General features: G+C 40.9%; 1 protein-coding gene across 2 annotated transcripts in view; it reads right to left on the bottom strand.

Annotated features, from left to right (window-relative positions):
- The window catches only part of zgc:162879 (ras and EF-hand domain-containing protein), a 59595-nt gene that overhangs the window by 21771 nt on the left and 10462 nt on the right, over nucleotides 1-27362 (bottom strand). For both annotated transcript variants that reach the window (XM_052040702.1, XM_052040703.1), the window contains exons 2-5: nucleotides 12761-12910; nucleotides 5537-5627; nucleotides 2514-2609; nucleotides 743-820 (exon numbers count right to left, since the gene is read on the bottom strand). In XM_052040702.1, the coding sequence (XP_051896662.1) occupies nucleotides 743-820; nucleotides 2514-2609; nucleotides 5537-5627; nucleotides 12761-12910 (415 nt within the window). The remainder of the gene's footprint in view (nucleotides 1-742; nucleotides 821-2513; nucleotides 2610-5536; nucleotides 5628-12760; nucleotides 12911-27362) is intronic.

Below are 27362 nucleotides of genomic sequence, written 5' to 3' on the forward strand. Positions count from 1 at the left end.
ATGAAAGTGGGAGTAATTTAGTTTTTCTATTGTCTTGAAATTCAACAATTTGCTCTTCCCACTCAATTTGTAGTGGGCTTTAGCAGTAAGCAAAGCTGGCATTTAAATAGAAGCATATTCAGCCCATCTCCCTCATGTTGGTTCTTTGAAAGTGCTCCAATTAGTCCCACACACTGATCTTACTTCATAACCCTTTCCATGTGCATATCCAATTCATTTTTGAAAGGGATCTCAGAATCTTCTTCCACCACTCTTTCAGGTTAAGCATTCTAGATCACAAATCCCTGGAGAGAAATTTCTCCACTTCTCTCCGTATCATTACCAAACATTACATGCATCCGATATAATCTGTCCATTCAGCTCCACCACTAATTGTGAAGGAGAAAAAACAAATTTTGGATTTAGTGTTTTCTTGGTTCTCTGCCAAATACAAGCTCTGCATATTTGTACTGCTAATCAAATATTGGTTTTCTTTTTCAGCAGTATGACAAACCTCCTTTAGGGACAACAACTCAAAAGCACATTTCTGCTTTCTTGCAAAACTTATCACTCAAGTTTCCTTAACATTAAGGAATTTTAGAAATCCACAGGGTTTCCAGGACAACAGAATATCAACACAGTAGAACAGTCTCCATCGGCCATGAGGAATCAACAACTGCAGACATTAAGTAATGATTGTTTGGATTCTATTGATTGTAGTAAATAAATTAATTGTTGCAAAAACCAAGACAAACATACATACCTGAGTCAATTCATCCAACTGTTCTTTCAGTGCCGAGACATCCCCTTTAGAATTAGAATTCCACAGCTCTTCATTAAGCTTGGGAACACAGCAACAAAAGACGTTACCATCTAACAATCTGTCAATTATTCACAGGTTTAATCAAAGCAGCTACAAAATTTCACACTTTAGATACAGTGCTTGCCTGCTGGATTTTAATTATTTTCATTAAATGCATTTTTTTTTACAGTGGTGTAGATGGGGGCGGGGAAAATCCGTGCAATCATGAGGCTTCAGTCAGCCAAAAGGAATCCAATTAGTCCACTCCTTTGCTCTTTCCCTACAGCCGCCTTCTCCCTTTAAGTATACACCCAAAGTTATTATTTAATCTTCTTTTACTGCCTTTTCAGATAGTGCATCCCAAATGATTAACCACCACAAAATTGAAAAATAAAACTCTCATCAATACCATAGTTTTAAAACAGCTGGCATTGAAAGCTATCATATAGTTAACAAAACTTCAGAGCATCTCCCCATTATCTTAATCAAAAAGACTCTCCAGAATTTTAGTCACGTATTAGATTTCCTTTCACCATCTCAGCTCTGCAGTTCAATCCCAGCTTCTCTGGTCTCTATATAATTGGTCTTTCATGCTCGATATCTTTTAGTAAATATCCATTTCACTCTCTCCACACCCTTAACATTCCACTTAAAGTGCAAAATCCAGAGACAGGCATGAATTACACCTGCTAAAACACAGTGATTTATAAAAAGTAGTTCTTTTCAGATGCATAAATAATATTTGTGGAACGTCACCGGTCAGGGTTGAATACTGACTTGGAATGTTACACTGCTTCTGCAGTTAATCAGATGAAAAGGCAGAGAGTAAGGAATGAAGCAAAGCTAATGATGTCACAATCATCCACTCCCCAAACTTATCCAATATCTTGAAGCAACACCAACAGGTATAAAAATTGTCCATGCGCTATTATTTCATCAGAAAATCAGCAGTTAAATACTAATATAGAATTTTATGGTGGAAAGAGCATTTGTGAACTTAGATGACTTTGTCATTTGGATACAACTACAATTATAAAAGCTGTATTATTGCTAAATCCATTTAGTATTGTTACTCTACACAAATATCTTAATACAAATATAATCTACAAATACATCCGTAAAATTGAACAAAATAGTGCGTTTTAATTTGACAAAGGCTACCTGTTGAAATTATGAAATGAAGCAATATAGTAGCAGAGTGAACTGGTGGCCAATTCCTGTGCTCAAAATTCCATGCAATAAATTTATAATATAATAACAGGTATAACCAATGTAACATTTACACAAGTCACATCTGGGTCAGTTTGCCAGCTGTAATACTTGGAAGATGAGTACGTCCACATTTACATATTACCCTCAGTAGCAATTAAGGTTTCATTGAATTGTACACAAATCCAAAAATGTTCCTTTATAGGCGTGTCAGAGATTATACATACTTACAGACCAAAGGTGGCTTTGACATACATTGCTTTGCACGTCCTGTGTTTATTTTAAATGGTGTAAGTGGAGTATTTTACATTAATCTGCTCAGAAGTAGATTATTTTTTCCACCCTCTTGACCCAAACCTGCAATTCTAGATAAAATACTAAAAACCAAAACAGCAAGTTTAAAAATGAATAAAATTTAAGATGTTGCTTTTAAGTGGTGTCTAAAACAAAATGTTTTGTAAAGAACAGATGGAGACTAATTGACAACCAACCACATTCTTTGAAACATGGCATGTTGAAGTACCTTTTTCATCCGGTCGACAACTGCCTGTAGATCGGCAATCTCAGCCTCGTGGTGTTTCTGCATTTCTGCTGCTTTTGCTTCAAGTTTCTGCTGCTCCTAGAAATTGACAAGACTCAAACAGTAAGCTTCGAGGATCAAGGAGTGGATAAACAGTTTGCTTTTGTCACATTTCTCCAGTAAATGAGGATAAAAAAATTAAGAAGCTGTTGAGCAACTGAACCGATACAAAGATTACTTCAAACTGAGCATGTTGCAAGGCTAAGTTTTACATAAAGGACAATAAATGTTTGAGATCTGACTCACCCTCCTCTTCCAACCTCAAATTGTTTAATTATACAGGAAGTATTTTTTCCAAATACTTACATGGCATTGACTTTTCGAATTGGCCATGAGAAGCTAGAAAAAAATTCACTTCACACTTGTTCAGTTTTGACATACAATGAAAACAGTAACTCTCCTCAGATGCTGTCCGACCTGCTGAGTGTTTCCAATTCTGTAGTTGTTTTTTTCTGCACCTTCCTTTCACCAGGTTGAAAGAAAGATGCTGTGCTAGTCAATTGAAATAAAATAAATAGTTCACAAGACTGTCACTTGGCACTTCCTTTGATTTGAATGACAAGTTATTTGAAACTGCTTAATCCCAGGAAATTTCTTAGAAGCATTGCTCAGTTAGTCAGGCTCAGATGGGAAAGATTAAGAATTCTTAATGGGCTGAACAAGGTTGGAGATTACTTTACTTGGCTGGGGAGTCTAGAATACAGGTCACTCAGAATAAGAGGTCTGCCATTTGTGTTTGAGATGAAACAAAATGTCTTCACTTAATGGAATGTAAATCTTAGTAATTCTCCATCCCAGAGATTGTAGATGCTCAGTTCTTGAGAGACTGACAGATTTCAAAATAACTAGGAGTAATATGGGGACAGGGTGGGAGGTTGGGAAGGTGGAGTTGAAGTGAAAGATCTCACTGAATGGTAGAGCAGGTTGAAAGGGCCAGATTATCTGCATTAGTCCTATTTCACGTTCATGTGAACATCATCAATAAATAAAACCAGTTCCAGGGTTGAGTGCACTAGGAACTAAAACATCACTGAATCTCTCTCACCACATTGCTGTTGACAAACCATGGTTTTAAGTGGGATCTGAACTGACATTATGCACAAGGTTTAATCCTGGAAATCATAGACCGGCGAGTCTCACATCAGTGGTAAAGAAACTAATGGAGAGGATTCTAATCCATTAGATCTATGGGCATTTGGAGAAGCATGGTCTAATCAGGGATAGTCAGCATGACTTTGTGCATGGCAGGTCACGTCTGACTAATCTGATTCAGTCTTGAGGAGGTAACAAAAGTGATTGAAAGTAGAGCAGCGGATGTTGTATAAATGGATTTTAGTAAGGCATTCGACAAGGTCCCACATGGTAGGCTCATCCAGAAAATTAAGATGCATGGGATCCACGGGTGACTTGGCTGATTGGATCCAAATTGCTTGTCCATAGAAACAGAGGGTAATGGTGGATGGATCTTATTCTGGATGGAGGTCTGCGACTAGAGGTGTTCTGCAGGGATCTGAACTGAGACCTCTGTTGTTTGTCACATATATAAATGAGTTGGATGAAAATGTGTAGGGTGGGTCAGCAAGTTTGCAGACGACACAAAGATTGGCAGCATTGTGGATTTCATAGAAAGATTGCCAAAGGATACAACGGGATAGATCAATGGGAGATATGGGCAGAGAAGTGGCAGATGGAGTTTAATCCAGGCAAGTGTGAGGTGCAGCACCTTGGGAAATCCAACATAAAGGGAGAGTGCACAGTTAATGCAGGACCCTTAACAGAGGGATCCTGGGGTCCAGACACATGGCTTCCTGAAAGTGGCCAAACAGGTTGATAGGTGGTATAGACAGTGTATGGCATGCTTGTCTTCATTAGATGAGGCAATTGAGTTCAAGAGGCAGGAAGTTATGTTACAGCTTTTAAAAAACTCTGGTTGGCCACATTGAGTATTGTGTTCAGTTCTGGTCACCTCACTATAGGAAGGATGTGGAGGCTTACCAGCATACTGCCTGGTTTGGAGAACTATGTTATGAGGAGAGGCTGGACAAACTGGGGCCGATTTCTCTAGAGTGACAGATGCCGAGGGGAGATTTGATAGAAGTTTATAAAATTATGTGCAACATAGAGTAGAGTAGACAACCAAGTTATCTTTTCCCCCAAGATTGGAATGTCTAGCACCAGAGGGCATATATTTAAATTGAGAGGGGGGAAAAAGGTACAAAAGGAGATGTGCAAGGCAAGTTTTTATTTTTTTTAAATTACACAGAGCAGTGCGGGCCTGGTGGTAGAGGCAGATAGCATAGGAGCATTTAAGAGACTCTTAGATCGGCACATGAATATGCAGAGAAGGGAGGGATATGGTCAATGTGTGGGGAAGAGGGATTAGATTAATTAGGAGTCATTGGTTTAGTTAGTTCGGCAGAACATCAAGGGCCAAAGGGCCAGTCCTGTTCCACAATGGTTCATCCATCTTGTCCCAGACCAAAGAACTAACTGGATAGCTCTTTCAAAGAATCAGAACCAGCACAATGAGATGAAAGGGTTCCTTTGCTGCAAGTGCTCTGGATTTGATTTTAAACGCATTAAAGTTTTCCATATAATGTTGGCTTAAGAATCTGGTCATGGACATTATGTATCAGATTAATCTTTGATTTTCCTCATAATCCAATAATATGCTTGCTGGGTTTGCAAAGGAACATTCAGTTACTTGAGTCAGAGGAAGGCCGATGTGAGTACAACCAAGAGTCAATGAAACCAAAAGGGGAAAAAGTTGAACTGGCAAAAGAGGTGATATCATACTATTCCTTGGAACTTTTCACCGCCCACAAAATTTAATTGGAGCACTAAGTGTTTATGTAACATCATTCTTGTACATTTTCAGGCCGTGGGGCAGTAATTAGTGATTACCCCAACCATTTACATATCCAGGAATTGGCACAGAATGCACATTCCCAACACATGGATCTCACCTCATTACGGATTTTCTGCTCCAGTCTTGTAGTTTGTTGTTGCAGGTCTTCTTCCATTTCAGACAGTCGTACTTCAGCCATTGCTTCAGTCCTACAATGAGATCATCGATTGGCATGTACCATTGTTTATAGGAAATTTAAAACAACCTGTGCCCCTCTATAGCATTGCAAACTCAGTCTTTCTTTGAAAAATTATACAGATGACTAAACTGGTGATCATGTGTACAAAACAATGTTTAATTATTACCTGAAAAAGCTCACCAAACCACTACGCAGTGTATTACCATTTAAGCTCTCGTTACAGCAGTGAAGCACCAACCCAACTTTAAATGAACTTTTTCCAACTTCAATAGAAAATTAATGCAAGGCTCAATGGAATACAAGTGACAGCTAAGGAACCTCCTCCTCAATCCCAGTAAACACAGCTGATCCAAGAGACTTTTACATTCTCACTCTCAAGAATAAATGCATTCATAAAGTTTTCAGGATGCCTACACCCACACAGACAGCATGTTAACCCACGTGGTTATACCTTTTTTCTTACAATATCTCTTTGTTCTAGTGGCAAAAATACAGACATCAGAAGCAGGATATCACAACCATTGCTTGTTACAAATCTCAGTTCTGTTCAAGACAACCTTTTGGCTTCAACATCACTTGAAAGTGGATCCCAAGTAATGTCATTAGAAGTTTACCTTTACACCCCAGTGTGGTCATGTAATAGTCTGGCCCAGCATGCTGTAACATAAAGCCCCCATTTACACAAACCTGATAGTGTAAACTCATACACAATTTTCCAGTCTTTCAAACAGATGGATCAGTACTGCAGTGAAACAAAACTAAAAAATCAATCCACCGAGCTATTTTAAATCAATAGGAACGGAATATCATTTACAGTAGACTTCATCCTCAACTCATAGTTACCTCTATTATTAGGAGGAGGAACAAACAAAACCCCCACACTGCCCATGTTTAGCAGGCTAATCAAATCCAAACAGTGCTCTCAAACAGGCAAGGGCATCTGTTCCCTGCAGCAATTGATACCCATCCAATCATGTTTGCAATCCCTTTAATCCCTTCACACCAGAGTCTACAATTCAACCTTCTCCTCATTAGCAAGCAAAACTACTAATTAAAACACCTATCCTCCCTATACGTGGAGCCATCTAGAATTTGCTTTTGGTCATTAAAACAGTAACTAATAAAAGGTCTATTTTTGCACAGCATTGTGGAGTTTGACATCAGCTGTACAAAACATTGGTTGGACCTCACGGAGTACTGTGTACAGTTCTGGTCACCACACTGCAGGAAGGATGTGGTAGCAAGACAGTGTAAAGAAGAGATTGACCGGGATTTTGCCTAGAATGGAAGACTGTAATTATAAGGTGAGACTGTTTAGGCTGGGTTTATTCTCACAGGAATGTGGGAGACTGAGAGATAACCTCATATAGGTGTATAAAACTCTGAGGATAGATAATCTTATTCCCAGGGCAGGAGACTAGAACTAGAGGGCACAGGTTTAAGGTGAGAAGGGAGAAATTTAAAGGAGATCTGAGGAGCTGGTTTCTCCCCCACACAGGGTGGTGGTTATCTGGAATGAGCTGGCAGGGGTGATGATAAAAGCAGATACAATTACAACATTTGAAAAGGGATTTGGAAAGACAGAGGGATACAGGTCTAATGCTGGTAAATGGGATTAGCATAGATAGACATCACAATTGGCATGGACAAGGTGGTCAAAAGGGCTAGTTTCTGTGCTGTACTTTTGAGCTCAGGTGGTTCATCACTGCTCCTCATGCAGGCACAGAAAAATAACTCCAGGCTTCCTTTGTTGGTCCTCAGCTCCTCCACTGCCCCGAAGCCTGTGCCCTGCAACCTGGATCACAGAAAGGAGATTTCCAATTAATAGGGGGCTAACACCCAAAGCAAGCAGCTGCTTTGGGATCCAGGTTCAGACACTTTACAGGTAGAACATTAATGGGTGGAGGGGTTGGTAAAAACCCTCCATATAAAGTTTACTTTGGAACTCACTTGCCATAAGCCATTCATGCTTTTAAAAACTTGGAAATAATTTTCATAGGATAGAAGTAGGAAGCCCAATTCTTTTGAACCCTGAGGAATGCTTAATTATAGAATACAATTGCAATGACTCAGAAATAATTATTCATCATTCTAAAAATTCACAGCTGAACCGATACAGGGGCATAATCACTTATTCTTCAGGGAGGTTCATAGATTTGTGCATTATTTGAAGCACTCTGTTTAACATTTCCCTTTCAATTACTGTTCATTCTATTCAGCTCTGCTTTTCGAGCAGTCTAAAATAAGACCGCAATGAAACATTGAAGTGGGAACTTTAAGGGAAGGCAGCAGTCTACAAAAAGTGGGAAAGAAAATTAAATCCTCTAGAATCACAAATGGTAGAAGTTAAAAAAAATTGGTTTAAAGAAATCACATCTTTCAGGCCTCATTATTGGTATTAAACACGGTGACATTGTTTTACATAGAAAGGTTTATAATTCAGTAAGTATACATTTTGGGTATTTACAATCTATTACTAACAGGATGCAGCAGCCAAACTTCTGCAGAATTTGTTTTGATCATGTAGATCTTTGGCCTATCGAATGAGTGAATTATCACTTGCAAGAGTATCTTCCAAGCTCTTAGCTGTAACATATTTAGTGACTGTTTATTCTTTTGGCTTCAAGGCACTTCTAACGCAAGATCATTGTGGGCGACCTTGACGTGATCATTTGCAGCTGTCATCCACTTCACCCGATTTAAAGTTACTTTGCCAGCAAGAAACATGCAAAGACCATTCAAACTGCTCCAATGCAGGAAAATGATTAAACAAAGATATGGGATGGGACAGTGTCATCCTCAAAAAATTTACTATGACTATTCTTCATCATAGACCTTTAAACTGAAGACCACATAAAATTAGCTCTGCAAGACAAAGCCTCCAAGCTTCATACAGTTATTGCAACCAGTCAAATATACCAGTTAGGAGAGGAACAGGTCCCTTGGCCCAACAAAGCTGCTTCACCATTCAGTCAGATCAAGGCTGAACTGACTGCAATCTCAAATCTGCTTTCTGCCTACCCCAGTAAACTTCTATCCACTTGCTTTTCATGAGTTTATTTATCATTGCCTCAAAATATTCAAAAGACATTTCTTTCACCACCCTTTGAGGAAGTTCCAAAGATTCACAACCCTCAGAAAATTAAATTACGTCACCTCAATCTTAAATGGGCAACCGCTTTAAGTTTTAAAAAAGTGACTCTTAGATCCGAATTCTTCAACGAACTGAAATATCCTCTCCATAATTGACAAATTGTCAAGACCCTTCCTAATTATTCAGAGTCATACACACGGGAGAAAAAAAATCCTCGGCTCACCAAATCCACATTGATCATCAAAAACCCATTTGTATTAATCTCATTTCTTTAAGTTTCAATACAACTTACAGACGAGGTCTATTCAAATTTGGGTGGTATGGTGGGACAGTTAGTAGAGTTAGGAGTCACGAGACCACAGATGCTGGAATCTGGAGCAACAAGCAAGTTGCTGGAGGAACTTAGTAGGTCAGGCAGCATCCATGAAGGGAAATGGATGGTCAACATTTTGGGTTGAGACCCTTCATCTGGACTGAAAGAGTAGAGGGGAGATAGCCCGAATAAAGAGGTGAGCTAGTAGATTTGCTGCCACTCAATTTCAGCAACCTCCAATGCCACGTGTGGAATTTGCACATTCTCCACATGAATGTGTGTTTTCCCCTGGTGCTCCAGTTTCCTCCCACATCCCAAAGGTGTGTACTTTGGCAAGTTAATCAGCCACTGTAAATTGGCCCAGGGTATAGGCGAGCAGTAGAAACTGGGAGAGTTGATGTAAATATGGTGAGAAAAGATTACAGGGACGATTAGTAGAGGGAATGAGATTGCTCTGCAAGTTGGTACAGACACAATGGGCTAAATGGCCTCCTTCTTTGCCATAAGGAAATAGGGGAATAAAAAGCGAGCTCGAAACCAAAAAGGTAACTTTCCACAAACGAGTGTAAGTTTTTCTTTTGGCCCAGGCTCTTGGAGCAAAAAATCACCACCTTCCCTCACCTACCTGGGCTGGATGCAAAGGACCAATCGAGCTGCCCCTCCACACCTGGTGGGCATGCAGCAAGGCAAAGAGGAATCAGACAATGTACGACTGAGGTCTGGCCCTGACTGTCTTTGGCAAAAGGCAAAGCTGGAAAAGGAGCTTCATCTCTTGGCAAAAAGGAGCCAAGAATCCTCTCACCATGAATTTTAAAAATCTTTCCATATCACAGGCATTCAAATACTGTTTTTAATTTGTTTAATTTTAATGAAAATTAAAATTTAATCAATTAAATCATTAGTAAATAATATTTAAACTTGCCTTCCACATTCTCCAGGCAGAGAATGCCTACTGAAACAAATGTGGTGTTGCACCATCTGCATGGCACAGGATCACAGGAGGAAGATTCCTCAGTATAATGAAAGGTTATTGACCCAAAACATTTGTTCTGTTTCTCCCTCCAAAAGATGCTGCTTGCCCTGCTGAGTATTTCCAGCAGATTCTGTTATTACTCCCCATTATATTCTGGGGAATTAATATATAAAAAAATGCAGATGCTGGTAACCCGAAATAAAAAACTTTAAAAAAAAAAGCCAGCCAGCTGCTGTGGGAAGAGAATCGGTGCTGGTCCAAAGGGTTGGCTCCGTTTTTCTTTCCACAGGTGCTCCTGTTTGCTGGGCATTTCCAGCATTTGGCTTTAATGCTGCAGAAGGGCTTCACCTCTGGACTGCACACGGAGACCAACGACAGAGTGAAGCAAATGACGTATCGGCATCCATCACTTAGCATCATGAACTCAGGGTCTGCGACTTCCTCGCAAGGGAAAAGTTGAACATCAGTAGTTCCCTTTTGAATCACTGACCAGACACAGCATGATTTGGCACATTGAGATTTAGATGTTACACTGAGAGTCAGTCTGGCCAATATATCTGGGCTTTCTGTAATACATTGTCTGACCCAATGCAGTCTCATAAAACTCTTGCTGATAGCTTAAAATGAATGCAATCAATGACTGCATTTCTATTCTGCATGTGGCCCTATGATGCACCATAACACACATCACCCATGAACACAATAACCCGAGCATGTCCAATCTTCACAGTTCAACATTTTTTTTTAAACACAAAGGATCCTACTAATTATAATCCAAGGGTTTTAACAGAACAGGAAAAGCAGCAGCTTAGTGAACAGTTTATTAATTTACATTTATCCTCAATCTTTAGTCCAAATTGAAATACTTCCACAAAAACCCCGTGTCAAAGAAGTGTTTGTTCATGCATGATCAAAACATTCTGGCTTTCAGCACTAATGTTATGCCAGTTGGCTGACATCAAGCTCCTACAAACATCAATTTGATCAGAAGTTAATAATTTCTTTGTAACTTTGATTAGGAGAGTTATATTAAGGAGCGACACGATAGCGTAGCAGTTAGCGCGACGCTATTACAGCGCCAGCGATCGGGGTTCAATTCCCATCGCTGTCTGCAAGGAGTTTGTACATTCTCCTGTGTCTGCATGGGTTTCCTCCCATATTGCAAAGACATACGGGTAGGTTAATTTGGGTTTAAAATGGGTGGCGCAGACTCGTTGGGCCGGAAGGGCCTGTTACCATGCTGTAAATAAAAATATTTTTTTAAATTTAAAGAAAAGCACAGAATCTTAGGTCTATCTTAGGAAACTGGCAGGACTCTTGTGTAACATCTCATCTGAAAAAGCAGGACCTCTGACAATGCTGAGCTCCCTCAGTTCCACACTGGAATGTCAGCCTAAGAATGGAATGGAGGCTTGAAGCCTAAACTGGATATGCTTTAATTACAGCAGTCTGAGTAAAAGGTACTTCAGTAATCACCAAGTTGTTTCATAGACAGCTAAAGAAATTTCCAAACCAGAATGCACCACAATTTGCTAATGTCAGTATATTAAGGTGGCACAGTGGTGCAGCTGCTGCCTCACAGCTCCAGAGACCCAGGTTCAATCCTGACCTCAGGTACTCTCTGCATGGAGTTTGCGTATTTTCCCTGTGAGCACAGGGGTTTCCTCCAGGTCTCCAGTTTTCTCCCACGTGCCAAAATTGTGCGGGTTGGTGACCACTGTAATTTGCCCCTAGTGTGCAGGTGAGCAGTAGAATTGAAAGAGTGGGGAATAGTGAGAATGTGGGGAGAATAAAATGGGGTTAGTACAAAATGGATGCTTGATATCAGCACAGACTCAGTGGGCTGAAGGCTGCATGACCCCACCTGTGCAACGACATAACCATTTTACTTGAGTCAAATCAAACTGGCCCTTGGGGCTAACTCAGTCAGTCATCATCACTTCAATTACTGATTTCCTCAAATTGCCTGTAAACATTTCTTCGACAAGGTATCAGGCTATAATGGACTAGTTGTCCTACAAGACTCCTGGTTAACGTCACGATTACTATAAAAAGTGCCACATGAAGTACATTGTTGCAAGATGTCACAAGTAAACCACATTACAACTTAGCAGCAGGCAATCTCTCAAGGAAATCAAGGGATTTGGGGATAGTGCTGGAAAATGGCACGGAGGCTTAAGATTAGCAATGATCTCGATGAATGGAGAGCAGACTGAAGAGGACATTTGGCCCACCCCTGCTCCTATTTCTTATGTACTAAGTCACAGTACACTTAACCATATCACAGGGGCTTTGTTTGGTAAAGAGAGAGACACACACATAGTAGCATAAAAGCAATGTTCATTAAAAATAGGTTACATGGTGAGGGAGAATTGACCAAAGGCAGACATTTTAACAGAAACACAAGAGACACTGGAATCTGAAGCAAAATAAAAACAAACCACTGAAGGAACTCAACGGATCGAGCAGCATCTTAAGAGGGAAATGGACGGTGGATAATTCTGGGTCAAGACCCTTCATTTGGTCCCTTCACCAGTCCAGATGGAGAGTCTCACCCGAAATGCTGACCATCCATTTCCCCCGGCAGATGACCCACAAACATATTGAAATCAATTTGAAGTTAACCACTACAACTCAGAAGCATCAATTCGAGCTCAAGTTAAACCAAAACACCTGCTCACGTTCCTGTTAAACTTTTAATGCTCACTTTAAGTTAAAAAGTTTAAGCAACAGAAGTGGAGTTAACCCATCACTGGCCCTTACCTTTTCAGTGCCAGTTCCAGATTATCGGTCTCCATGGTTTGAATCCTGCCGTCCTTAATCAACCCGTAAATCAGTTCCTCGTACTGCTGCCACAGATCATGGTCGGGAACTGCGCGGATCTGCTGGTGGAAATGGACCAGTTTCTCTCGGCTGTGGGGAGGGAGAAAAACTAAACGTTAGCAGTTTAATCCGACTGAGCCTTCAGTCCTTTAAACTCGCAGTGTCTGACCGCCGGAGGTGTTTCTACTTAAAACAGCAGAAGTTGTTGGTCCATCTATGGGGGTCCGGCCCCGGGTGAAATCCGCGAGGACAGCGTTTCCCAAACTTCGGGAGAGAGTTGCAGACAGCCGGCGTACCCGGGCGTGGGATCCGGGAGCTGCGCACCAGCCCCGGCACCTACTGACAGTGCGGAACTTGCTCGGCGTTCACGCCAGTTGGAGAGACTACGCCGCTCCCCCGCCCCCTGTCGCGGTCAGTCTGATATTCGTGGTGCCACCGCGGGTGGAGCTGAGAGAATGAAACCGGAGTACGTGCTCTCCAGCAAACGCGGGCAATGGGCAAGTCTCAGGACCCCACGCCCTTTGCAGCACCCAGGGCGGATGGGATGGGTGGAATGGACAGACCCCGTTCACTCATCGTCCTTCAGATACCAAACGTACTGAGCTCTCACCAGTACTGGTTCCACCCCCAAGCGTGTTGTATCAAACGTGACGATGAGAATGTAATGGGTTAAATCCTCCTGGGGAGGGTGGACACACTCTGATTGTGCACAAGACGCCCTGAAAATTGCACCTATCAGAGAAGATTTCTGGTCTGCTAAAAATACCAGGAAGATCAAAGATAAAAGTGTTTCTTTACACCTAAATCGTGAACGTTATTTTGGCCACAAGTATGGGATTTAACACAAAATTGCTGGAGGAACTCGGAGACACAAAAAATCTGCAGATGTTGGAATCTGGGGCAATACATAAAAAGTGCTGGAGGAACTCAGCGGGTCGAGCAACATCTGCAGGGGGAAAGAATTGTCGACGTTTCAGGTCGAGACTCTGCATCAGGATTCCTTCTTAGTTGGACTGTTAGGACCATGCAGTTACATCTCACCGTCTCATGATACCTTCAACAGAAACATGCGTTCAATCAAGCTTAAATAAAGCAGCCAAGTCCCACTCTAACAATAAATCAGGGGAATAACAAACGAATCTCACTGTGTGTGTTCTATTGAACATTCCAGGAGACCAGTAGCCCATTTCAGTTCCTCAGCTGCCTTCTGCCAAATTAGAGCTGATCTGTGCTTTGCCTTTGCTCAGAATCCTTGCACTACCTCAAGTAGTCGAAAATCTCTCAGTTTGAAATCATTGATAAAACTGGCATCAGCTGCTTTTTATTGAGGTTCCACACCCGCCAATTTGTAAAGCAAGAAATGTTCCCCGAACTGGAATAGCTCTTATTTTAAAGATATGTCATCCTGTCTCAAATTCACCCAGCAATGGAGAAGGTTTTGCCTTATCTATTAATTCCTTTTTAAAATCCTAAAACTAAGATCAAAATATCTTAACCTTCTGCACTCCAGGGAATACAGGACTGGTAGATTTTCCTATCGGATATAATTCCTGTTTATACTTCAATTCACTTTTTTTTAAAGATGCTACACAATAGAATGATGACCTGTCTAGTGAACCCAACAAGTTTAAAGGCAGCACAGAGAAGCAAAATCTCTACAAGTTTTAAGGGAGTGCAGGAAACAGAACCAAATGAACTTCAAGGGAGCATGAGAACCAGGACCTGGTGAGTGAAAAGGAGAACAGGCACCAGCACTGATGAGCCATTATGATCTCCGAATCGTTGTATGGTGGATTATCAGAATTTTATTGTACATTTTGTAATCTACCACCCTGGCAACATTAAACGTGCATCAGGATTGAACTCAGACCTCCAGGTCCAATCTAACCATGGTACAATGTAGTGCCCAGAAATGCACACACTATTCCAGTCAGTCCAACAAGGACTTGGCACAGCTATTGCAAAGCCTCCCTTTATATTCTGTCTCTCCACTTATAAAGCTAAACACTCAGTTAGCCTTTCTGATTATTTGGCATTGGTAATATTATTGTCACTTGTACTGAGGTACAGTGAAAAACTTGTCTTGCATACCGATCGTACAGGTCAATTCATTACACAGTGCATTTACATTGAGTTAGTACAGAGTGTATTGAGGTAGTACAGGTAAAAATGATAACAGTACAGAGTAAAGTGACACAGCTACAGAGAAAGTGCAGTGCAGGTAGACAATAAGGTGCAAGGTCACAACAAGGTAGATTGTGAAGTCAAGAGTCCATCTCATTGCATAAGGGAACCTTTGATAGTCTTATCACAATGGGAATAGAAGCTGTCCTTGAGCCTGTTGCTGTGTGCCCTCAGGCTCCTGTATCTTCTGCCTGATGGAAGAGGAGAGAAGAGAGAATCACCCAGGTGGGTGGGGTCTTTGATTATGCTGGCTGCTTCACCAAGGCAGCGAGAGGTAAAGACAGAGTCCATGGAGGGGAGGCTGGTTTCCATGACGCACTGGGCTGTGTCCACAACTCTCTGATTGTCTCCTTCGATATTCATTGGTCACACGGCCTTGAGCACTGACACCAACTACTCCACCTCCAAACTCATCCAAAGTATGGACAATTACACAGAATAAAGGTAAAGAACTACAGTGACCCCTGTGCCTCAACCATCCTGAACTGACCAGTCTTCATCTTAACAAGGCCTAGGAGCCTCACCTTTGTTGCCAGGGCCTGGAACATTTTAATTAGTAGGAGAGATTGGACAAACTGGAGCTGTTTGCCTTGGAAGAGTTAACAGCAGTGTATAAAATTCTGAGAGGTCTCAAAAGAGTAAACAGAATCCATTCTCCACAGAAGAGGGATCAAAAACCAAGGGCATCGATTTAGTAAAAGGTAAACTGGTAAAAGGATTAGTAGGGAGGTAAAAATCTTTTTAACCCAGAGGGTGGCAGGGATCTGGAACTCCCTGCTTGAAAAGGGTGTGGGAGCAGAAACCTTCATTCACACTTAAAGTGCCTAGATGTGTTCTTGAAGAGCTGTGACCTGCAAGACTACTGACCCAATGAAGGAAGGTGGGATTATGTTGAGTAGCATTTATTTGTCCAACGCGGACAGGATGAGTCTAATGGTGTCATGAATTTTGGTATTGGTATTGGTTTATTATTGTCACGTACCGAGGTACAGTGAAAATCTCGTCTTGCATACTGTTCGTAGAGATCAATTCATTACACAGTGCATTGAAGTAGTACAGAGTGCATTGAGGTAGTACAGGGTAAAAACAATTAATGCAGAGTAAAGTGTCACAGCTAAAGGGATGTCCATTGCAGGTAGACAATAAGGTACAAGGTCAAACAAGGTAGATTGTGAGGTCAAGAGTCCATCTCATTGTACAAGGGAACCGTTCAATAGTCTTATCACTGTGGGATAGAAGCTGACCTTGAGCCTGGTGGTATGTGCCCTCAGGCTCCTGTATCTTCTACCTGATGGGGGAGGAGAGAAGAGAGAATGACCCGGATGGGTGTGGTCTTTGATTATGCTGGCTGCTTCACCAAGGCAGCACATTTTTTCTATTTGTGGTCTCTGCACTCCTTTGTGCTTTGGAAACATGGACAACCTAAATCAGGCACGTCACAGCACTCTTTCTGAAAAATCTTCCACCTTCAGTGGGGTAACTTCAATCCTTTCTCTCTCTGGCCAATATCCCCAGAAGTGAGGCTCTAAATACACCCAGACATCCCTACTGGGTGGGTCACATTGTCCACATTCTTGACATTAGACTCCTGAAGTGGGCACAGCAAAAGATTTCCAGGAGGACAGAGGAAACACTTCAAGGATGTCCTTAAAGCCTTCTTGGAAAAGCATCTTCATTAGTTCATGGGAATCCCTGATGCATCAGTGTTCAAAATGGAGAAGAGTGTCTGGGAAGGCTAAGTCCCTCAAGCCTCTGAAAAGAGGATGAAGAGCCAAAGAAAAATGGGAGAAGGAGTGCTGAGCCTCCAAAACAACCCATTCACCACTCCATCGAGCAACTCCTATCCAATCAATGGCAAACTCTGCAGATCCTGCACAAGCCTTATCAGTCACTTCAACACCTAGAGAACTGGAATGGAAGCAAGTCATCCTTCACCATGAGAGACTGCTTCTGGTCAGGACTCTAGAATGCATAAGCATTAATTTTACCCGACTAAGTTGTTCTTCACAGTCCTCCATGCAAAGTTTTGACTGATTACTTAAAGTGTAACACTTCCATTATTTTCTTATTGGCATGTTCAGAACTGTTTGTATACAGTATCATGTTAAATGTCACTTCAATATCCAATCTACCAATAACCATGGACCTGTTTTATGCTGTTCTGAACATGCCCTGTTGCCCTGACATTGTTTTTCTCCTTTTGGTCCATTCAAACAAGTATGGACAAGAAATGATTTCAGTCATTATTTCTTACATTAGGTGTGGCAGATAGACAGCTCATCACAAAATTTTGTGTTGGTTGCATATATTCCTAGCTTGTTTTCCCAGCACATTAAGGAAGTACACAAGTGGTGGAATTATTAAACATACACCCTAGTTATGGGCTTTTTAAAGGGCAACTGCTGACAAATAAAAAAAAACTCTGCAATAGTAGGATTATTAAGTGTTACACAAGGCACCTTCCATGAAGGTTTTAATGGGAGTCAGGCTGCAACAATCATGGAAGGTATTCACTTGATTGCTTAGTCAATTAAGATCATGCTTATATTGTTAACCAATCTTTTCCAGAACAAATGAAGAATAAAACTGTCTAGTACTCAGTTTTAAGAGAACGGAGTACATGTGCTTTGAGTGAAATCCAATGAGATCAACCAGGGACATCACCATCCATAGAACACTCCTATTCTTCTCCATTTGACCCTTTAAAAGCCACTTCCCGAACAAAGCAAGTTTGTTTCATGTGAATTCCTGGTAGTTTAACTGACATTCCGATAAACCCTAGTAGCTTCTCCGAAATCAAAAGAGAGCAGCCCTCCAGATTTTGATAAATGCTATTAAGTTAACATTGCGACTGATTTAAATTGGATAAGGGATCAGCATTCAAACAATCTAGAACCAATATCAACAAAAAAAAAATCTCCCCTGTTGAGGTTTCCAGTGTGTGATGGGGAGGAGAAAAACTTCCCTCTGAGATAAACATAACAAACTGTATACTGATTAAAAATCAATAGAGATAAGAGAGGCAATCCCACTTATCTAATCTATCCAGAATGAAAATAGACTGACATTTTCCTGTATCAGTAGTAACTGCCTCCAGGAAGAACCAATGGCCTGGATCAAGCTCACCTTCTGCCGATAGTTACACAGTGAACTGGTGGCTATCCACAGTCATGACTTGACGTTTCAAATTTTCACATAAGAATCACCAAAGCCAGATGTCTGAGATGAGCTGGAGGTCAGATGCAGGCACATCTAACCTTCTGCTACATTGGACAGCTAAAGGGCACTGATATTCTGAGGAGCAGTGTCATATGCAATGTGCATCCTTCATTCTCAAATATAACCTAATTTCTGCCTGACTGGTTTGTTCACAGAAGTCTCTGTCACATTCGGCTTTCACGCCTCAAGACCATTCCAAGCTGCTGCTGCTAAGCTCTAGCACATCACACACTTTACTGTTCATTGCTGCAATAGGGAGGTCACCCAAACTCCATACTAATTCTTCTTCGGTCCAACGGAGCAGGCATAGGCATTTGACTGCATTACAGGCTTTACCAAAGTCCAGGCATTCATAAAGTGCTGTCATATCCTTACATAAACTTCCTTGACAACCTCCTGCTGGCAGTGCTTGGCTGTATTCCTGGAGGGTTCTAATGTCCTTGCACAAAAAACCTGCCTCATTCACCAGCCTATCCAGATCCCTCTGACCACTTAGGGGTATTTTCCCAGTGCCCTCCCATCATTGGAGCACCCATTGTTCGATAGCAATACCTATGTAGCTTTAACTGTCCCTTTAAGAGCTGGCTGTAGAGATCACACCTGCTGGGCTACATGATGACAACTACAAGAACTTGCCATACGTCACTGGGGAACTCCATACCAAAACCTACAGTGTCAGTTTCAGTGTGCTATCACACAGGAACATACAACAATTTTGGCCCTTTAAGTGGCAGGACTTCTGAGGTTGTGGGGTTAGGTCTGTGAGAAAATAAGAATGATCATTATTCAGACCAGTGGAACTAAAAATCTTTCACTACAGATGGACTTTGCATGTAATACCAATGTTTAGATCATTTGGGGGAAGTTTTATAACAGAAATAAAATTGCTGAGGCCTCTTGCTGAAAATTAAGGTCTTCTCAAAAGACACTCAGACATACGTACAAACTGCTCTACTCCAGGTGAAGCTGATTTTCAACAGCACAATGCTATATTTGTCCTGTGTATGAACTTCCAGCTCCTTGTGTATCCTTCCTGATATATTTTATAGGGTCTTCCTTCTATCACTTCTTTTCAACTGCTCTAGTTTCTACAATCACTCTGTCTTTCATTAGCAGGTCAAATATCTTCTACTTCTACCTGCAATGTTTAGCCCATTCTTTTCAAGGGTGAAAAAGCAAATAGCTGGCAAAGGCATACTGGAAGCTCTGAGCACTGTGATCAGTCTTCTGGCTCTTACAAAGTACACTTCCTATAGAATGATGTTTTTCCTCTACTGTGTTCACCAAAACTAGAAGTATTAGTTCATCAGGGCACTGTACACAATTAACATGCCTTCTGATCCACAACCAGCAAAGTAATTTAAGGTCCTGTTTGCTTTGCTTATTGCTACTGCAGATTTATTTGACAAGGACAAGAGTTGAAAAATATGTTTATCCAACAATGACTGGGTCATTTTCATTCCACGTAAGAATAAATAAGGAGATTTTTCTGCATTCTGTACTGGGCACTAATTACTTTCATTCATTTCAGAATTGATGTCAGACTCCTGAGTCGGAGACAGTTATGGCAGGAAATAGCCCATTCATTCCCTTGAGTCAGCTTCAGTATTTCATGAAAATGAACCACTTTGTCTAGCCTCATTTGCCTGTTACTCCTTATTCCTTGAGTTTATGTGGACTCACATAAAGAAGAAAATCCCCAAAAGTCCATTGCTATGATTGGCTAAATGCACCTTGAAATAGGTTTTGAAGGTTCTGCCTTAATTCTTGTAATTCAGTTGCTCACAACGTTAATTGTTTTCTTTTTTGTTTAGGGAACACTGATGTCACTGGCAATTTGCCTTTTATTATTCTGAACCTGCATCCCCTTGTCCTGGCTCCCATTTTAGTGTGAAGTAACTTCCTTTTTCTATACTTTTTAATATGTTCATAATCACAGTAATTCCGTTTCAAAGGTGAAAAGCCTCCAAGTTAATCCAGTTCTTCTACATCTGTGACATTAGAGAGCAGAGAAAAGCCACCACACTGAACGGTGTCTGTAAAAGCAATACTCAAAGTATGAAATTTTTAAAAAACTGCAGATGCTGGGAACCTGAAATAAAAACAGAAAATGCTGGAAACATTCAGCAGGTCAGGCAGTATCTGTGGAAAGAGAAACAGAGTTAATGTTTCAGTCAAAGACCCTTCACCAGAAGTGGGAAAGTAGAAAACTAGTTAGTTTGAATAGTCGTCCAAACATTGAACCTTGAGGTAGTTCACCCAACTCCTTCTCTACCCTCCCTTGTGTAGAAACATTCACTGGTTTCCATTCTTTAGATACTCTCTATTCCATTCCCAATGTCTACCCTGATTTGTCACCAACTTGATATGAAAATTTGTCAAATATTTTTCAGAAAACACAGACACAGAGGCAACTTCACAAATGGATCAAGTAAGAGAACAGTCAACATTCTCTTGGCCTGAACCTTCTGAAATGTTAATGGCTGATCAGGTCATATGTTCCTTAATACTTACTGCTATTTTCTCAGTTAATAGTATACAGACAGTAGGCAATTTAACTTCTGATAATCAATTCCTTTCTCGTAAACGCTGTTATTTTTTTAATTTCCTTATTCCCAGAATGTGGGTAATATTTGCAAGACTGGATTTACTGCTCAATCCAAGTGGATGATGGTGCTGAGTACATTATCTGATGTCTTTCTTTCATCGTTTTGCTTATAACTGTGAGAGAGTTGATGGTGGGGCAGGGATTTGGGTGTCGTTCACAGGTATTGTACTTCATTTTTTAGACTGGACTATGTCTGCACCACCTTGCACACGGTTGGCTAGAACCAACAACTTTGGAACAGCAATACCAGGGGAGCAGTTACATCCACAACACAGGTGTTCAATGCAGCAGGGAGATTTGTCAACCGGATCATGCTTACATTTTGCCAGTGGTTTCATGGAGAGTCGTTGGCCATCTCCTGGTCAATATGCACCTCCTCTCAGGCATCCATGCCTATATGTTGAAAGGCTAAGTGCAGTGGGGCAGCAATAACTTACAGCCATCCCCCTCAGTCACTTGAGGCTGACTGGAGTAAGAGCTACAACCCCTTTGGGATTACCCAGAGGTAAGTAGTTTAATTTATGTTAATGTTTATAATTATTTAAAATTAAAGATTTTATGTAAATTTATATTTAAGCAAATTCTTATTTTCTTAACATTTGAACAGTTTTGTAATCACTGTCTGTCAGAGACATTTCCAAACAGGTCCAACACCTTTGGCAGTGGGCAGCTGCCCATAAAATACCACTTGGGTCAGCCCTCAGGATCTGACACCCTGTTGGAATTACTCAGCCTGCTCCACCTTGCAGCAGGTCCCTCCAGGCTATGGAGATTTAGCTAAACTGGCTCTCCGTATCTGCACCAGGTTATTGTGCTTTGGTGATGAGTTTGGCAGCAGGATGATTGGTCTTGTATGTCTAAGGTCATCTGGGTCTGCTGCATTGACAGCACATTAACCTGTTTCCAGTGTCCTGTTGCTTCCCTCTCTACATTTCTCATCATAGTGCCCCCCACATTTCCTCCCTTATGAAGTATCTATCCCTGGAGGTGTACTTGGGAGTCCTTCGGCCATCAACAAAATGCAGGAGGTCACTTTCTTTCTTGAGCAGTGCAGTTGAGATGTTGTCAAGTGAGAAAATTGATTCATCTGTTTTTGTAACGCAAGACATTTTAGTAGGGAGCAGCAACATGGAAATAGGGCTCCATAAAGTTGGAAAACTAGTTCTTTGTACAAAATTCCTGTAGCAATAAATGAATATGTTCTGCTAGTTTTCTTATTTACTTGCCTTTTGCAATTCATGCACTAGGACATCCGGATCCCACTACACCCGAATTCTGCAATCTCTCACCATTTAGATAATATGTTTCTTTATTATTTTACCTGCCAGAGTGGTCCATTTCCCATTTCCCCACACTATATTCCATTTGCCAGGTCTTTGCCCACTCACTTAACCTATCTATATCTCTTTGTAGCCTCTAGGTCCTCTTCACAACTTACTTTCCTATCTGTCTTCATCTCATCATGAAATTTAGCAACCATACCTTCAGTCATAGAGTCATCCTGTTAGTCCCTTCATCCAATTCATTTATATAAACTGTAAAAAGTTGTGACCCCAGCACACCACTCATTACATCTTGACGATCAAAAAAGATCCATTTATACCTATTCCCTGTTAAACTCCCTGAAGTGTTTTCAGCTTCTCTCTCAACATGTACATACTCACAATATCACATCCACTGTGGTGGCTAGATGCAACAGCCTGGAAGGTAGATTTAAGTCAAAATCTCCTTCCAATTCTGTCAGCACCTGTAGAAGACTTCATTCACCAACTAAACAGGAAATGACATCATGGGGGCCAGAAGTAAGAGTCAAAATGCTGAATGAATCAGTACCAAAGTTAATTTTGTCAAATTTTGCAGCTGATATTAATTCATATTTGTAATAAAGTATTTTCCATAATCAATTATTATTAAAACATAATTCTTCTTTGCTTTGAATTACAATTAATTAATTACAATTAAGCAAATTATTGAAAGAATGAAGGAGGAAGGAAGGTATTTTATAATGTGCCTCTCTTGATATTGGGGCAATGCATCTGACATAGTGCTTTTAAGATGTAGTCACAACTGTAATATTGGAGTGAAGGATTAGTGTTAATGGTTGGCACAGACTTGGTGGCCCTGTGTCTGTGCTACATTTCTATATGAATCGATGACATGATAAGAACTAAGAAACAATATTGAGATATGCAACTAGTTAATCCATTTCAATCATACTTTAATTAAAGGCAAAAAATAGTTAAAGTTCACTCTTCTAAGATGTTCTATGGAAGCACCAAGCTTCATTAAGTGCTCATGTTTCTGCAACGGGGCTTGAACCTACAACTTCCTGATGCTTAGGCACAAGAGATACCAACAAGTAAAGGATGACACCCATGAAATTTCAATTTGAATTAATAGCAACATCTATGATGGGTTTCACAAGTTTTGACTTGGGAGCAAAGTGGACAAACTGTGGCATGCAGACATTGACACACTCTTGATGTCAAGTTTCTCAAGCTGCTGCAATAAAGTACGTGACTACATATTTGTATTGAAACCACATGGAAAAATATTGCTTTCATGGTTACACCCATCACAAAAGCAAAGCATACCAAGTTATCAAAAGTCTGTAAGTCAATGCAAGACAAAAACTCCTCTGGTTAGTCATAGTTTCTGATCTTTATGAATGCTTTTGTTAACACATAGAGGATACTACTAAATCCAAACAGATTAAGACATTCCTTGCAGTCATATTCACAGCCAGAGAATGCAAAGGTGGTGGTGACACAGGTGTGTTTTCAAAGAGGTGTTTAATTTCTTGTGATTATTTATCTACAGGCGGAATCAATATAGGATTGTGATATCTGTAAGGAACAATGCTGCCCTCTATCATTCACACACCAATGACACAATACTTGAAATCACAGTTCCAAAAGTAATTTATTGTCTTCCTTTCAAATTTTCTTACAATATAGGAACAGGACATTTGGCCCATCGAATCCCTCAGAGCAATCCCATCACTCCCACTACTCCACTTATTTCTTATAACTTATTCTCTCTCACATGCCCATCAATAACCCCAATTCTCCTGCCATCTACCTACAGGAGCCAATTAACCAACCAGCATGTCTTTGAGAGGTGGGAGGAAACCAGAGCACCCAGAGAAAACCCATGTGGTCAGAGGGAGAATGTGCAAACTCCACACAGACAACATCTGAGGTCAAGACTGAAACTGACAGCAGCACCATCTGCTGTGCCACTGTGATATATAAATGAACTGCAGCTTGAGATGCATTGTAATTAAAGTGATCAGTAATATGCTCAGTGGATGTATTCCAGAAACCGTAATAACTAATAATATCAATGAGAAGTAATGTCTTTTCAGGAGTAATGGACTGAATGAGTAAAATCATTCTTAAAGTGCAACAAGAATACATGTACAAATAGAAAAATTTTGAATATTGAGAATTAATATAATGCAAACCAGGGATCTAAACAAATGTGCCTTCAAGCTAAAAACATAAAGGTACTCTTCTCCCTCTTTAAGGTGAAAGTAACAGTAATAACTGATCCATTGAAACCTTAATTCATTTAAAACCAAAATAAAACAAGAGATGTGCAAGTAAAGATATAATAAATGTTTCAAATTGTTCTACTAAGTGGGCAATAAATGACAAATGAAAAGAGATAAATAATCTGATGATTCAACATTAAAAATTAAGGTAAAGTTAAATTATAATGTGCTGTTTGCTACAATTTCTGCTCATGCAAATACAGCTTCAGCAACTGCTGAAGTTGTTTAAATGAATAATAATTCTAAAAAGTCTTGGGAATTGTATATTCCTGTTTATTAAAGCTGCTGTTTGCTGTAGTCACTCCCAGAATCAAAGTACCTCAAAGCTTTCCTCACTGACCCCCCATTCAACCACCTCTGTAGATCCAAGCCCATCCAAAGCTCATTTCTCTAGAACTCATCTTTCTTCTCTTGTGTGAGTTTCAATTTACCCATTCTTGGTCATCTTGATTACTTCCTTATTCCATAGATGTTAAATTCTAATCCTTATATTTAGCCTGGCCTTCTCTCCCTATCTCTTCAACCATTTTTAACCCTACAACCACAATCTCTGATCCCTCTCTGATTCTGATTTTCTCTATCCCTGCCTTGTTTCAGCCCCTATTCACAGATCCACGTTCAGATATCCATGCAATTGCTCCGTTGCTTCCAAATCCTTCCACCACCCTAGCTCACGTTAAGAATCATTTTAAAAGTCACCTCTTTAATTCCTCCCAACATCTCCTCTTTTGATCCAACAATCATCTTTGACTGTCTCTGAAATACTGGAGAATGTATTTTCTTATACTAAAGGTGCAACGTAAAGGCAAATTGTCAATAGTGTAATGAATCTGGATTTCTGGAACCGAGCCCTGTGATTTGGCAGTCTACAATTGGAAGCTTCACCTGTGAAAGTCAAAACAAAAGTGACACCTTACACAGACAAAGAACTTAATCTGATTTTAAACTGCTTCCTAACTGCCAAAGCAGGTCATCTGGGCTCACCCTTCCAAACACATTGCTTTTGTTCTCCCCATCTCTCCCACACTTTCTCTGCTACCTAAAACTAACGTCTTCTCTCCTTCCCAGTTCTGGTGAAGGGTCCTGGATCTGGAAATGTTAGCCATTACTTTTTCCTCGGATGCCTGCCTGACCTGCTGAATGTTTCCAGCATTTTCCTTCACATTTCAGGAAGCTATGACCAAACTCTTAACTGATTTTATTCATTAGGATTTAGAAAGGCGTTTGACAAGGTTCCACATGGTAGGCTTCTTCAGAAGGTCAGAGGGCATGGATCCAGGGAAACTTGGCCATGTGGATTCAGAATTGGCTTGCCTGTAGAAAGCAGAGGGTTGTGGTGGAGGGAGTGCATTCAGGTTGGAGGGCTGTGACTAGCAGTGTCCCTCAAGGACCGGTTCTGGGATCTCTGCTTTTCATGATTTTTATTAATGACTTGGATGAGGGGGTAGAAGGGTTGGTTGGCAAGTTTGCAGACGACACAAAGGTTGGTGGTGTTGTGGATAGTGTGGAGAATTGTTGAAGATTGCAGAGGGGCATTGATAGGATGCAGAGCTGGGCTGAGAAGTGGCAGATGGAGTTCAATCCGGAGAAGTGTGAGGTGGTACACTTTGGAAGGACAAACTCCAAGGCGGAGTACAAAGTTAATGGCAGGATTCTGGGTAGTGTGGAGGAGCAGAGGGATCTGGGGGCTCATATCCACAGATCCCTGAAAGTTGCCTCACAGGTGGATAGGGTAGTTAAGAAAGCTTATGGGATGTTAGCATTCATAAGTCGTGGGATCGAGTTTAAGAGCCGCGAGGTAATGATGCAGCTCTACAAAACTCTGGTTAGACCACACTTAGAGTATTGTGTCCAGTTCTGGTCGCCTCATTATAGGAAGGATGTGGAGGCATTGGAAAGGGTGCAGAGGAGATTTACCAGGATGCTGCCTGGTTTGGAGAGTATGCATTTTGAGGAGAGACTAAGGGAGCTAGGGCTTTACTCTTTGGAGAGAAGGAGGATGAGAGGAGACATGATAGAAGTGTACAAAATATTAAGAAGAATAAATAGAGTAGACAGCCAAGAGGGCATGGCTTTAAAGTAATGGGTGGGAAGTTCAAGGGAGATATCAGAGGAAGGTTTTTTACCCAGAGAGTGGTTGGGCATGGAATGCGCTGCCCTGGGGTAGTGGTGGAGGCAGGTACATTGGTCAAAATTCAAGAGATTGCTAGATAAGCATATGGAGGAATTTAAATAGAGGGATATGTGGGAGGAAGGGGTTAGATAGGTCTTAGGCGAGGTTTAAAGGTCGGCACAACATTGTGGGCCAAAGGGCCTGTATTGTGCTGTACTGTTCTATGATTCTATGAAAAGGACGAAAGGGACATAAGATCACCAGTGCCTTCCTGAGCTCTGATACAGATGAGACTTTACATCTATCATCAGAATCGGATTAAGTCAATTGAAACCAAACTGGGTCGCAATATATTTGGACATTATTTTCTGATCTCCTCAGAGCAACAGGTAAATAAATCAGAGAATACATGACTAGAAATTGAACCATTCATAAATGATACGCAAAATGGTTGCTGTGTGCAGTATTAATGCCCTCCCCCCCCAAAAAAATCAAGAAATTAGTGAAATTTACCCTTAACAATTGTTGGGGTGTTTTCCCCCTATTTCGATATGCTGAAATGCAAGCTGCACAATTCCCAGAGGTAGCAAGATCCAGCGATCACAGCTGGTACGTCATTGCTATTAGGGTTCATGGGAGGCCAGTCGGTACCTTAAAGTACACTCTCTATGGCAGCCACAACTATATAAAAGGCTGCCATGGAGAGAAGAGAAAACGTGGGGGTATAGAGAGTGGGCAGGAAAGATGCTTCACCTCTCACCCCCTTGTAATTTTGTCCACGCATCTATCCCCTTTTTCTAATGGCCCCAAGTCATTGTAGAATACAGGGTGACTATTCAGGCACAGAGTGGAGCAGCGATCT

This window comes from Pristis pectinata, chromosome 28 (assembly GCF_009764475.1).
Source record: "Pristis pectinata isolate sPriPec2 chromosome 28, sPriPec2.1.pri, whole genome shotgun sequence".
NCBI lineage: Eukaryota > Metazoa > Chordata > Chondrichthyes > Rhinopristiformes > Pristidae > Pristis > Pristis pectinata.